Source organism: Mus pahari, chromosome 17 (genome assembly GCF_900095145.1).
Source record: "Mus pahari chromosome 17, PAHARI_EIJ_v1.1, whole genome shotgun sequence".
Taxonomy (NCBI): domain Eukaryota; kingdom Metazoa; phylum Chordata; class Mammalia; order Rodentia; family Muridae; genus Mus; species Mus pahari.
Window position 1 is genome coordinate 49,220,186 of NC_034606.1, and position 14,136 is coordinate 49,234,321.

Sequence of the window (14,136 nt, forward strand, 5' to 3'; positions counted from 1 at the left end):
CCAGGACAGCCAGGGCTACACAGAGAAACTCTATCTCGAAAAACCAAAAAAAAGAAAGAGAGAAAGAGAAAAAGAGAGGAAGGAAGGAAGGAAGGAAGGAAGGAAGGAAGGAAGGAAGGAGAAGAAAGAAAGAAAGAAAGAAAGAAAGAAAGAAAGAAAGAAAGAAAGAAAGAAAGAAAGAAAGAAAGAAAGAAAGAAGGGGCTGGTGAAATGGCTCAGCTGGTAAGGGCACTGACTGTTCTCCCAAAGTTCAAATCCCAGCAACCACATGGTGGCTCACAACCACCTGTAATGAGACACCCTCTTCTGGTGTGTCTGAAGTCAGCTACAGTGTACTTATGTATAATAATAAATAAATCGTAAAAAAAAAAAAAAAGAAAAGAAAAAAAAGAAAGAGGGACAATAGATATCCTCCATTCCTTCAGCCCACAGAGGTACAGTCTGTGACCAGGGCCTCCACCAGACACCAGTGACTGCTGGCACCATAACACGTGGCCTTCCAGCACCCAGGTCTGTGAGGAGGCCATGTTTGTTGGTTATAGCCGTGACTGGGTAACACTGTGACAGTGGTCTACAGTGGTCTGATCCACCAAGTCAGACGGACTAGTCCAAAAGCCAGCTTCCTGCTTGGCTCAGGACAGGCTCAGCCATGAATGGGACCCAGTGTCTGCCCTCCAGACAGTCCCTGTTCAATGGGAGGTATCCGAAGGTCATCAGGGGACGAGCGAGCCAGCTGAGGGGTGCGGTGTTGTCAGGGAAGCTGTGTGCTCCCTCAAACTTATCTGGAAACACTGAGGAGTTATAGACTTAAACATGTGCCTGGAGTTGGGGAGGGGGAGTGGGGTGGGGTGGGGAGGGGGAGGGGGAGGGAGGGAGAGTCTCACCGTGTACCTCACACGGGCCACAAGGTTCCCAAGCACTGGGATTAGAACCACTACACCTGGCTTGAGTTGGACCTCATCACCCTCACTGTGGGAGAATCAGCTCACGAGCACCAAGCTTCCTGTATTTATTTCATCTGAGCTTGAATCCTGGCCTTCTCAGGAGCCATTGGGACTTGGGGTTCCAGACTGCCTTTTTCTTTTGTTTCCCAGCTCTGAGTGAAGCAATTAAGGACAGGGAGGGCTACCTGAGCAAAGTCTGCAACCTCCTCCCCATCAGGATCCTGTCCTACATCATGCTGCCCTGCAGTCTGCCCGTGGAGTCGGCCATCGCTGCAGTCCACAGGTGAGCATCAAGGCATGGTGTGATAGTTCAGTGAGCTGATGATAGTGGCTTCAGCTCAGGCCGGCCGCCGCAGGCCACAAACTGAAGCCCCTGGGAGAGGCCCTCCTTCCTCGAGCCATGGCTACCTGCAACATGGTGTGTGCTCTGAAGCCAGCTGGAGACTCAATAGACCTACTAGCGGTGGCTTTTGAACTAGCATCTGGTCCTAGCCATTCATGATCTCCTGGGGAAAGTGAGAGGTAGAAGCCACCGAGCTGGTGAATTAGAAGGTCAGGCCTAGAAACAGGTCCTTGCTGCCCCTTGGACCTGTGTTTAGAATCACAGTCCTGAGCTGAGAGACCCATTCCCCTCTGGCCATGGTTGTGAGTCAGAGCCAGCGAGGTGAGGTGGTCCTGGACCTTGGGACAGCAGGGCAGCACCTCAGTTTGATCATTGGAACAGCAGGCTCAACATCTGACTGCATCCCTTCCACAGCTGGGTGGCCCTGGACTAATGGATGTGCCTCTCTGGGCTTCAGCTTTCCTTTGTAGAAACTGAAGCTAAGACTGCCTGTGGGGTCCTGAGTGTGGAGTAGTGGACTCGCCTGTCCAGTTCGCAAGGGGGATTTGTTTTCAGGTTGGAAACTTCTGAGGGTTTTGTGGTTGCTACTTGGGAATTCTGGGTGTTCGCACAGGCTTACCGGTTAAGCAAGTTCAAACAGCTAAACATCTCAGAAATGTTTTGAGCATCACACCAAGCTCGGGAGGCTTCCGACTTTTACATTGGGTGTGGCGTTACACTGGGTGTGTCAGCGCCCACCTGCGGTCCCAGCACTGTGGATGGAGGCTGAGGGGGAAGAGTCAGGAATTCAAACCTCTCCCGGGCCACAGAGGTAGTCAAGGCCAGCTTGGGCTATGTCTAGAGACCATGTCTCCTAACCAAGACGGGTCTGGGGATGGAGCTCAGCGGTTGAGTGAAGAGTTTGCATGGTTCAATCCCTGCGCTACCATCAGGAAGGAGAAGGGAGGGAAGGAGAAAGAGAGAAAGGGAGAGAGGGAAGGGGGAAGGAGGGAGAGACGACGGGGGGGGGGAGAGGGAGAGGAGAAAAGGGGAAGAGACAGAGAGGGAGAGAGGAGGAGAGTGGGAGGGAGGGAAGGAGAGAGCGGGGAGGAGGAGGAGAGAAAGGGAAGGGGAGAGGAAGGGAGAAAACAAGAGGGGGAGAGGGGAAGAGAGGTGGGAGGGAGGGAAGGAGAGGAAGGAAGGGAAGAAAGGAGAGAAACAGAGGAAGGGAAAGTGGAGGGAGGGAAGAGAGAGGGAGGGAGAGAGGAGGGGAAAGAAAGGGGGGGTGTTATCTAGAGGTTCTAAATGTGCCATTTGCCCTAGACTACACCTGGTGTCCTTATCCTGTTCAATCTGGGCCTATGCCTAGGGGACATGACCCAGCCCTGCCCTTCCATTTCTTTGCACCCTGTCTCTTTTTTTCTTGGCACTCCCCCTTGTTTTTCTGAAGCGGAGCCTTCCTAACTCCCCACAGAAATGGTGGCCTGCCAGCCTCCTCAGAGCCTCACCTGTTCCTGCACTGACTGCTGGGCAGCTGCTGGCAGACCCGCGGGCACAGTCTGTCCTCTGAGAGCCTAGCTGGGGCTCCGTGCGATTATTTATTCATGACTTCCACCTGTTCTCCTCCTCTGTGGCCTGTAGGTTCTTGGTCTTCCTGCCCCTCCTCAGCCAGTCTTTCTTTCCACTGCTACTTTCTCAGTCAAAGGCCCTCTCTCTCCTGGTTTGGCCTGGTTTGGGGACACGACCTTCTGTAATTGATGCCTGTAGTTTCTTCTTTCCCGTGGCTGTATCTCTCTCTTCCTGAGCCTCTTGTGAGATGCTTTGCCTGGAGCTCTGTAGACCAGGCTGGAGGCCAGGCTGGCCTTAGACTCACAGAGATCCACCTGGTTCTGGTTTCTGAGGGCTGGGGTTAAAGGCGTGCACCATCGCTGCCTAGCAGGGAAACATCCCTTTTCTAAGTGTTTCAGCCCTTGGGCTTTTTGTCTCCAATCTGAAGTCTTCTCAGAGTTACCCTCCAGTTCCCCCCTCCAGGGTTCTAACATTAGCAGCATGAATTAACTATGCTCTGACTGCTCCTTTTTTTCGGCTCCTTTACTTGAGCGTTTCTCTGTGTAGCCCTGGCTGTCCTGGAACTCACTTTGTAGATCAGGCTGGCCTGGAACTCAGAAATCTGCCTGCCTCTGCCTCCCAAGTGCTGGGATTAAAGGCGTGCGCCACCACGCCTGACCCAGGACTGCTTTTTATTGCAGTGTTGGCTGCTTTTTATTGACCTTTTTTTTTTTTTTTTTAAAGATTTATTTATTTATTATATGTAAGTACACTGTAGCTATCTTCAGACACTCCAGAAGGGGGAGTCAGATCTCGTTATGGATGGTTGTGAGCCACCATGTGGTTGCTGGGATTTGAACTAAGGACCTTTGGAAGAGCAGTCGGGTGCTCTTACCCACTGAGCCATCTCACCAGCCCGACCTTTTTTTTTTTTTTGGTTTAATCTTTACAGTGAAGCCATGTGTGTATGTGATATTTGTGCACATGTACATATATGTGCACATGTTTCTACTGAAGTACACGTGCATGGTGTCTGTTATGAAATATAATGCAGGGTTAAGGGGACACCTGGAGGGCTCATGCCAAGGTGTCTCCCTGAGAAATCCCACCATGTGACAGACATGGCTGGTATAAGGGAGGTCTATTGTGGGGCAAAGGAGGGAGCCAGACAGAGAAGGGGAGACAGAGAGAAAGGTAGGCTGGCAGGGAACACATGGGAACAGAGAAAAAGAGAGAGAATAAGAAGAGACAGAGAGAGAAGGGGGACCAGGCTAACACAGTCCTCTTAGAAGCTCCCAGGCCACCCACACCTGGTGGCAGCTCAGGTAGCAATGGAGGCAGGTGATGACCTAAGCTGTTGCTAGGTCTCTGTTGCTAGGTTCCTGGGAGGAGCCAACCAGAACCACCTGTAAGCCAATAGTGTCCTTGGTTTCCTTCCCACAGGCTGGTGATGTGGCTCCCTGATATCCAGGATGATATTCAGTGGCTACAATGGGCGACCTCTCAGGTTTGCGCCCGAATGACGATGTGCCTGCTCCCCTCTACCAGGTAAATACTTGGGCCCAGGGTGAGTGGGCCAGATGGACATCCCTCCCTGTTGTTCCCGGAGCTCTTAGGGTCAGGGCTTGGGTCGTGACAGCCTTAACAAGCCAGGCTCAGCTGCCTGTCTCCAGCATGCCATTAAGAAACCAGTAGCAGAGAAAGCAGATATAAAAAGGTTCAAGCCACACTCCCCCTCCCCCACAGTTAATCTTTAGGATACCAACAGGAGGCTTAAGTTTAAATAGAGGTACACATAAACAGTCTCAGTCAGGTGTGGTCCTGCCTACCATTGTCTTGGCCTCAAGGTTCCCACTTTTTCTCCCTAGCATGAGATTCCTGGGACAGTCCCAATTCCTTGGCCTCCATTGTATCAAAGGGCTGAGAGCCAAAGGGAGGGCACAGCTGTCTCTTCAGCATGCCTCTCCTGCCAGAACCACTACAAGGTTTTGTGCTTAGGCCACTCGCAAACATTCTAGCAATGTCTGGCTCAGTGTCAAGCAGGTGACAAGGAGCATGGCGCTGTGGGGGAGACCCCTGGCCCAGGTGAGGGCTTGTTGGTGGGTGAAGCTGTGGGTGTTCACTGGGGTGTTCAGGTGGTGGAGAAGGCCTTAAGGGACAGGAATGTCATCTCAGCACTGAAGGCAGGGGGAAGCTGTGGCTCTGGGCTGCAGTCATGTGAGGGTGGACTCAGTGCCTGGCCCCACCCTCTCTGGTATCTGTAGAAGTTACAGCTGGTTCTTCCTCTCAGCGCCATGCTCCCAGAAATAAGACTCAGACCCAAAATATATTTACAAATACCTTGGCCATATAGCTAGGCTCTTCTCAGACTAGATATAACTTAAAATAACTACATGGCTGGTGACCTGTCTCAGGTGCCATGAGTCTGGTTCTTCACATCTTTCCAGATGAATTTCCCATAATTCTTTCTGCCTCCTGGATGTCCCACCTTCTGTCCCACCTTTTCCTATAGGCCATGGACTTTTTTTTAATCAACAGGTGATGCATCTATATAATCCACAACATATTCTCTCTACAGGTATCTGTTAGGTTTGGGGTGCGGTGTGGCGTTCTAGAGAGCTCTTGAGAGAAATTCCTGGGGAGTGAGGAGCTTATCAAGTTTATTGGTGGAGTTTTTAATGCCGTGGACAGACAGACAGAGGGACAGCAGCATAGTCGGGGCTTCCAGGGAATTCAGGCCCCAACATCGGAGATAGAAGCAGGGTGGGGTCTTTGAAGAGAATCTGAGTCCACACAGCAGAGGAAGGAATCTCTCTTTCTATCTTTTGATGCTGAGGGAGGTTGACTGCAAGAGCCTACAGCCAGGCTTGAGGCAGGAAGGGGGTCAAGGAGCAGGAGGTAACTAACCCCTTCGATGCAGACAGACTAACTTCTGGGGTGAAATATTACAAGATGCCTGTCAGTGTCTGTGAGGAGACCCGAGAGCCTGCAATCTTACTTCCTTCTTTCCTTTCAGATCCCGAGCATCCAAGGATGACCATGGAATGCTCAAGCATGGACCTCACCCATCTCTCCACAAGCCTCAAGGCAACTCTGCTGGTCTGTAGATTGCTGGTCTCTGTGCGTCCAGTGAACTTGGACATTCTCCCCGTGGTTGGTCCAGGAGAGGCCAAAGCTGAGGGCACCCTGCCTTCCACCCCCCTGTCCAGCTTGAACTTGATCTGGAGCAACTGTGTCTAGATGCTGGGTGGGTGCCAGACTCTCTATTTCCCTCTGGCAAGGGTTCTGTTACTTTTGGAGGCAGCTAGGAAGTTTTTCTCCGGGAGGGGAGCCTGTGCAGCTGCCCCCCCCCACCCCGGTGCTGTGTGGTTACCTCATTACCTGTGACCCCCAGGAAACCAAAGACAATAATTTGGTGTTTAGAAAGCTACTTTCGGTCTGGGTGAAGTCTGGTGCTTGAGGGCTATCGCGGAGAGGACGGTCAAACCGCCTCTCAGCCTGTGAGTCAGTGGGGAGCCCAAGGGCATCAATGTTTAGAAACAGGAATCCAAACCGGGCAATCTCGGGCAATCTCAGAAGGAAACTGTTTAGGAAGTGTGATGGGACGGGCCGTGGCTGTCTCTGAAAGGGGCCTGCCAAATAACTTATTACTTTCAAGGACACCTTTGGCTCTTACTGAAATAGTTTATAAAGCATTTTATATAAACACACCAGGGAATGCGTGGTGAACTACACGTATGATCGGTTAAGTGGGACTAGAATTAGGTAGGGAGAGCATCGGACTTCTGCCTCCTCACAACCCCCACTTGCTTGCCTTCTCCGGCTCTAAATCTTTGTATAGTCATCAGCCATGACCGCCTCTCTCCTTCCCCATCTACCACCACCAGCCTTAATGGGAATTAAGGACCCACTTCTTTCAGGTGTACTATACAGCTGTGGGTGTGGTGTGTGTTTCCTGTAATTCAGACATTAGATTAGGACGTAAACAAGCAAGCGGGGCAAACAAGCAAACAAAAGAAACCAGGTGCTGCCCATACTCCTAAGCGTAGACAGTGAAGGTGTGTGTCTCCCATGCCTGAGTCTCCTAAAGGCCTAGTGAGCTCCAGGTTCATGCAAGCACGTCAGAAGGAATCACACAATCTCAGCATGGTTGATCCAGATTGGATAAAAAAGGACTCTGGGGGAGAGAATGTGGTTCTAGAGGCAAAGTGTCTAGGCTACACAGAAGATAAGACTGTCCCAAGGAAAGAAAAGAAACCAGGAGGTGGGGTGCAGCTCAATTGTTAGAGGGCTTCTCTAGACTTGAAGCCCAGAGTACAATCTCAGCACTATATAAACTGTGGAGTGGCAGGCAGTGACAACGGCCTGTAATCCCAACACTCAAGCAGTAGAGGCAAGAGGATCAGAAGTTCAAGGTCACCCTCAACTACTTAGGGAGTTGGAGGTTAGCTTTGGCTAAACGAGACCCTGCCTCAAATAAAGACAAAAGATAAAAATAAATAAATAAAAGCAGAAACTTCTGCCTTGCTTTGAGCTGCCCCTTTCTGGAAGTTTCTCATCAGTAGAGAATATTCCTGGCACCCTATCAGACAAAACTCCCACTGGTTTGGTGTCTCTCCATTCTCAGGAACACCCGAGACAGTCAGACAGTGACCAGCAGGGAGCAATGTCTTGACTGGTAAGCCCTTAGCAAGGCTGGTTCATTTGTTTAAAATCAGGTGTGGCTGAATTTATGCAAATGAGTATGCAAACTAGTTGAACAGCAGAAGGATTGAATGGACACACCAAAAATAACTACAACTGTTTAAGGGAAAAGGGTCCATAATAAATGTGGGGAACAAAAAACAAATAAATGTGATTTTTTTTTTTTTTAGAAAAATGTATTTTCTGCCTCTCCTACTAAAGGGCCTGTGGGACAGCTTCTTCTATTGGTTTGTGTCCTCCCCTGTAGGCATGCAGGCTGGATGTCCTCCACACTGCAAAATACACGACTGGGCTGGTGCTGTATAGCCAAGGCTGGTCTGGAACTATGGAGCTAAGGCTCAGCTGAATTTTTCCATTCTCCTGCCTCAGCCTTCTCAGTGCCATGTTTACACACACCACCACATCAGCTTGGAATGTGCATTTTTAGGAAGCACTGGGAAAAGGACAATGGTATCATCTCCAGAACCACTGAGGGAAAAATCTGGAGCAAATAACTGTGACCAAGGGCTGGGTGCGCATGTGACTCTCTCTGGCCACAAGTGAGGCCAGTGAGGCCAGCCCCGAAGACTACGGGAGCACTCAGGTAGCACATCTAGGAAGGGCATCCAACACAGAGGGATAACCTGAACACAAGCTTGGATCATGGGCAGAGTGTTCAAGGCTTCAATTTTCCCCAGTGTACCGCCAACAAGGGGGTAGGGCAGGGATAGTTTTCTGATGAAGAACTACACTTCCCAGCTTCCCGTTGTGGACTACATTTCCCAGCTTCCCCTTGTGGACTAGTAAGTCATTTCTACTTCTATAAGGGGCTTCTCCTGTAGCCATTTTGGCCACCTGTACACGTGGGTGACAAAACGCTCCCTCATTGTTAATAAATATGATCCTACCTAAGGTCGGACCAAGGCTTGCTCTTTCCGTCTTCTCTCCCTCTACAGCTGCTTTTTAAATAACAGGGAGAACATGTGAGGGCCAAAGTTATGTTTTAAGTTTAAATTAATGTGCTTAAGAGACCTATCTAAAAAAGTCTCTAACCTGTAAGTTCCACTTGCCCCAGGACAGATAACTTCCTGGACTGCTGGAGGCTGTTGTTGTCCACATAAGGTAACTTCTGCAAACAAGTTTGGTGGCCCCAACTGCCCAGAATGTGATGATCACATATAGGCGAGAGGTATGCTTGCCTCCAGTGGATGAAGGCAGAAAGTCCATAGCCTTGTGGGCTTTGCCTTTCAAGCAATTTGGTGCCATAGTCTGGGAATTCTGGGGGTGGACCTAGCTAGTGTCCATTGTCCTGGCCATTATTTATTAAAGCTTGCTTCAAATTTGTCTCAAAAGTTGTGACAGTGGTCCTATTCCTGACCGGTGGCACTAACATTGTATGTGTGTGATGGGAGAATGACTCTGGGCCCTTAGGGCTTTTTTTGTTTTGTTTTGTTTGCTTAAGACGGGGTCTCTCTGTGTCATCCAGGCTGTCCTGGAACTCTCTATGTAGACCAGTCTGCCCTCACCCAGCTCTCTCTCTTTTTAAAGTCTGTCTTTGGGAAGGAAAGTAGCTCAGTACTGCCCTTGGGTACCGTATATTGGGTTAGGATAGGAACATAGCAATTATTCATGAATCCCGGCATGGTGCCAGCTCAGATTCGCAGGAACATGGGCCCCATCTTTGCAGATGCTTAAAGAGAAAAAGGCTAGGAGTCTCCTGGAGAGAGGGGATGGAAAAGGAAGCTAGGCTTCAGCGGTCAAGGGTAATGGTGACGGTTGACTGCAGGTCAGAGGACAGGAACCCCACTCTATCTCTAGTAAACTGCAGTTCAGAGGTACGAGTGGCTTTTATTACATTGTTCTTTTGAGGAACAGTAGCTCTTTCTGCTACCAAAACACAAACGCACAGCTGTCTCATTTATTTATGTAACCGCCCTTGCCTGAACACTCAAGAGAACTCCATTCATCTTTTAAAAAAAAATATGAATCTGGGTGGGTGGTGGTGGTCCATGTGCCTTTAATCCCAACACTTGGGGACCAGGGGCAGGTGGAGCTCTGTGAGTTCGAGGCCAGCCTGGTCTACAGAGCAAGTTCCAGGACACTCGGGACTACACAGGAAAAACCTTTAATTGAAATATAATGTCACCAGGCAGTGGTGGCGCACGCCTTTAATCCCAGCACTTGGGAGGCAGAGGTAGGCAGATTTCTGAGTTCCAGGCCAGCCTGGACTACAGATTGAGTTCCAGGACAGCCAGGGCTACACAGAGAAAGCCTGTCTCATAAATAAATACATAAATAGAATGTCAGTCACACACACACACATTTCTGAGGAGTCTGGGAAGGCGAAATTTATTCTTATTTAAGATTGTGTGTATATTTGTGGAGATCAGAGGACAACTGAGAGCCTATTCGCTCCTAACACCATGTGGGTCTGGGGGATTGAACCAAGCTGTCAGGCTTGGAGGCAAGTATCTTTCCTTACTGAACGCTCTTTAAAGACACTCCCACCCCATCCTCCGCCCAGACCCTTTTTACCGGACCCGTTGGAAGGTGTTTCGGTATTGAACTTAGCCAGGCTCCAGGCTCACTTCCCGGAGCACACTCTCTCTCTTCCCTGCGCCCTTCTGCTCACACCTTAGAAGTGGAACTGAGGCTCCAAGGACTAGACCTGGGTAAGCCACCTTGGAGCGCGGGATTCGGCTCCGTTGCCTGTAGCCCCGGACCGGTTCTGCCCACACCCGCAGCTTTCTGGGCATCACTGCAAGCTCTACGCCTGCACCGGGCTTCCCGGCGTTCTTGTGAACATCCGGGTCGCTGTCTCCTACGGACCAATGAGCCGAGGCCCTGGAGTCAGGGGGGCGGGCCCTAGGCGGTACAACATGGCGGCTCTCGGCACGCAGCTTCCGTGACCTGGAGCGGCGCCTCTTGTGTTTGTAGCTGAGCTGGGGTGGGCGCGGGCACCTCCGCGGGGCAGCAGCCGGAGAGGGAGCCATGGGGACAGTGCACGCCAGGGTGAGGCCCCCGCGGCGGCTGGGCGGGACACGCGCGCCTGGGGCAAGGGCGGCAGCGAAGGTGTGGGAGCTTCTTTGGGCCCGAGGCTGCCTGTCGCGGTCAGGGAGGGCGGTGGTGACTTGCCCAAGGTCATTCAGCGGAATTTTCCCAGGTGACCTTACAGCACCACGGCTTGGAAGAAGGGTCTGTCAGAAGACAAGACACAACAAGTTACTTTGCAGTCTTGATTTACAATTTCCAGTTTCTATGGTGGGCACGAGTGTCCGCGCGCGCGCGCGAGTGTGTGTGTGTGTGTGTGTGTGTGTGTATGTATGTGTATGTATGTGTGGCCATATGCCATATGGAGGTCAGAAGACAACAGCTGGAGTCAGTTTTCTCCTCCTACTCTGGAATCTAGGGGACTCGAACTCTGGTGATTAGGCCCGAGGGGCAAGCCCCTGTGCCTGCTGAGCCTTCCTCACTTCTGAATTGGCTTTTATTTGCCACCTGGAACTGGGCAGACTCTTGTTCTGTACAACGGAGTGAGCTCCCTTCCCATAAGTGGGCAGAGCAAACCATCATCTCCTCCGTCCCTGTCTCTGACTTTGACTTTGTAGCCCAGGCTAGCCTCATATTAGTAGTCTTGTCTAAGCTTCTGACAAGCGTGTGTCAGCATCCCAGGCAAGCACTCATGGAGCTATATCCATAGATCTATTTAACTATTTCCTTCACTAGGATGCCAGGACTAGCCTTGAGCTCAATCTGTAGTCCAGGCTGGCCTTGAATTTGGAATCCTTCATACCTTTGAGTAGCTGGGCTTTATAAGATCCAGTAGCTAGGCATGGTGCTACACACCCTTAATCTCAGCACTCAGGAGGCAGATACAGTGAATCTGTTATGAGTTCAAGTCCAGCCCTGTCTACTCAGTGAATTTTAGGCCAGCCAGAGCTATATAGTGAGGCCCTGTCTGAAAACAAACAAACAATGCATAGTGAGAGAATTCCCATTGGTAAACAGGTCCTGGAGGATACGGAACTATGGCAGAAGTAGGAGCCACAGTGACATCTGCCCCACAGGGCTGGTGGCCTCTGGTGAACTTTGTGTCATGCTTTGCCATTTTAGGAGGGACCATTGGAACTTTTTAAATAATGGAATGCAAACTTTGCCCTTACAAGGCGCATTTGCCAACTGTTGGATTACAAATGGATCCGCGTGCACATTCCTCCTCTGCCTGATGTTTTCATACTTGGGAGAAGTTAATAATGATTTAAGATTACTAATAGCAGGAACCCAATGAATAGTAACACGAAATGATGTCTCGTTTGTCATCCTTGCTAAGTGCCCATATTGGCGTGGAACCATTGCCAGCCCGAGTGCTAGGGTTCTAGCCATGCACCTGCCTTTTTCCTTTCCCCTCACTTAGTAAAAGAACAAAAGAAAATTGCATTTAATCAGTATCCCATAAATAGGAATTGAGTACCAAAAAAAGAGAAACTGTCTGAAGTCACAACATTCTAACATTTAAGAGGTATCCCTTTGGACCCAGGCATGGTGGCTGTAATTCCAGGAAGTTGGGAGTTGGAAGCAGGAGGATTAGGGTTTCAAGACTGTTCTTGGCTATGCAGTGACTGAGACCATCCCTGGGTTTGTGAGAACTTGATTCTGACTCTTCACACATGGGTATTCTCTTTGTGTGTGTGTCTCTCTCTATCATACACACACACATACACAAAAGCACACAGAGTCAGAATGGTTCAGAGGGGATATTTAGCATGGCATGGTGGCTCGTGCCTATAATTGCAGTACTTAAGAATCAGAGGCAGGAGAATCACAGTAAATTCAAGGCCTGTGTTCCTGCTCCAAAGAAAGGCAGCATTTAAGGTGTGTCTTCAGACTGTGCAGGCAGCCAGCATGGCCTCATGATGAAGGTACTTATACTTGGAGTCTAGGTGTGTCTCCCCATAGGTCCTCTGAGGACCAGTCTTTAGGGCAGGTGTGGGAGGCGTTATAATCCTCTTGAGCGCCTTCCTGACACTCAGAACCTGTGTGCAAGGTGCATGTGGCAGAAAGCCTTTAAGTGTTCCGGGAGGAGGAGAAGGCAGTGGCAGCCCCAGAGTCCCCTTGCTTCGCAGATGTCAGCACTTGTGGGCACCATAGAGGGGCTTAGCTGCAGGAAGCAGCCAGATCCTGCCTGCCTGTTCTTGAAAGTCCCCTGAAATGTTGCTCTGAGTCCACTTCAGGGATGCTTGGAAATCGCTGCTGCTAAGTGTCCCAGTGGCACGGGAACAGATTACATGTTCCATGTACACACAGATAAAGCACTGTAGTATGAGTGTGTCATGTATCTGTCATTGTGTTTTCCAGTTCTCCCAGCCCTGCTTACCCAGCCCCCGCCCCAGCCCCCGCCCCCAGAAGCTTATCAAGAAGTTGCTTTTGTGATTATTAATTTAGTGATAGAATGTCTTCTCCTCAGCCTCCTGGGGCTGGGATTATATCCATGTGCCACCGTGGTCGGCTGTGTGTTGTTCTGAGGTGGTGACAGTTCATATTACCACTTGGAAGCAGGGGCAGGCTCAGGAGGAGTTTCAAAGAGAGTCTTGGCTACACAGGGTGTGTGAGGAGAGACTCGATCTCAGAAAACTAAAGAAAAGGAGCAAACAAGGTTGGGAGTGTAGCTTGGTGGTGTAGACACTGCCAGCATTTGGGTTATGTAAAGTGCCTGCTTTCTGGCCCACTGACAAGCATGTACAAGGGCTTTTTGAAATCTTTGTTTCACTTACTAATTACCCAGTGAACTTGCTTATTAAACACGGTCCCCAGGGCCTGCACTTGCCCACTGGCCTACACCAGCCTCCCTCGTGTGTCCTATCTTATCTCCAGCTCCTCACCCTGACGAAGGGAGCAGCTGTGCTGGACTTTGTGACACTACCTAAAGCCTAAAGGTAGAGGCCTGGCTCCTTTTCATTGTAAGCTTCTCTGTCCCTTGCAGAGTCTGGAGCCCCTCCCATCAAGTGGAACTGACTTTGGAGCACTGGGAGAGGAAGCTGAGTTTGTGGAAGTGGAACCCGAAGCGAAACAGGAAATCCTGGAAAACAAAGATGTGAGTACTTTGTGGAACACCTTGATGTTGTTTCTGGAATGTTCTCTTGGTAAGGCCCTATGGAGAAGTAAAGCAGCTAACATGTCACCAGTTGCAAATAGAGAACCTTGACTTGAAGACAGTAGCTCCTTGTTCCTTAGGGTTCTCCTGGGTGACAGTCGATGTGACTGGTTTAGGCAAGCACATTTGTTCCTACTGAAAAAAAAAAAAAGAACAAAATTTGGTTTTTCATGGTTGGAGAGTTGGCTCAGACGGCCTAGGTTTGGTTCCCACTACCCATATGGTGGCTCAAAACCACCTGTAACTCTAGCTCTAGATTCTAGAGTCTAGAAGATCTGACAGCCTTGCACACATGTACAGGTACATACATGCAGGTAAACACTCATACATCAAATAAAATTTAAAAAGTTTTTCAAAGATAGACTCAAATTATGCTTGTCTATATACATATATATGTTTGAACGTGTGGGTGGGTGGATGGATGGATAGATAGATAGATAGATAGATAGTGTAATGGTTTGTATATTCTTGGACCAGGGAGTGGCACC

The 14,136-nt window shown here is 49.9% G+C and overlaps 2 protein-coding genes across 4 annotated transcripts in view; both read left to right on the plus strand.

Moving 5' to 3' along the window:
* The window catches only part of Pnpla3 (patatin like phospholipase domain containing 3), a 19,920-nt gene extending 12,231 nt beyond the window's left edge, over positions 1 to 7,689 (plus strand). For 2 of the 3 annotated variants that reach the window (XM_029547745.1, XM_029547746.1), the window contains exons 7-9: positions 1,095 to 1,227; positions 4,258 to 4,362; positions 5,831 to 7,689. In XM_029547745.1, coding sequence (XP_029403605.1) covers positions 1,095 to 1,227; positions 4,258 to 4,362; positions 5,831 to 5,921 — 329 coding nt within the window. In that variant the 3' untranslated portion in view covers positions 5,922 to 7,689. Of the gene's footprint in view, positions 1 to 1,094; positions 1,228 to 4,257; positions 4,367 to 5,830 lie in introns of those variants that run through there. The other variant, XM_021217406.2, reaches the window with a different exon arrangement.
* A 2,655-nt stretch (positions 7,690 to 10,344) lies between these two features.
* The window catches only part of Samm50 (SAMM50 sorting and assembly machinery component), a 27,069-nt gene continuing 23,277 nt past the window's right edge, over positions 10,345 to 14,136 (plus strand). Inside the window, exons 1-2 of the mRNA XM_021216226.2 lie at positions 10,345 to 10,509; positions 13,478 to 13,588. Coding sequence (XP_021071885.1) covers positions 10,489 to 10,509; positions 13,478 to 13,588 — 132 coding nt within the window. The 5' untranslated portion in view covers positions 10,345 to 10,488. The remainder of the gene's footprint in view (positions 10,510 to 13,477; positions 13,589 to 14,136) is intronic.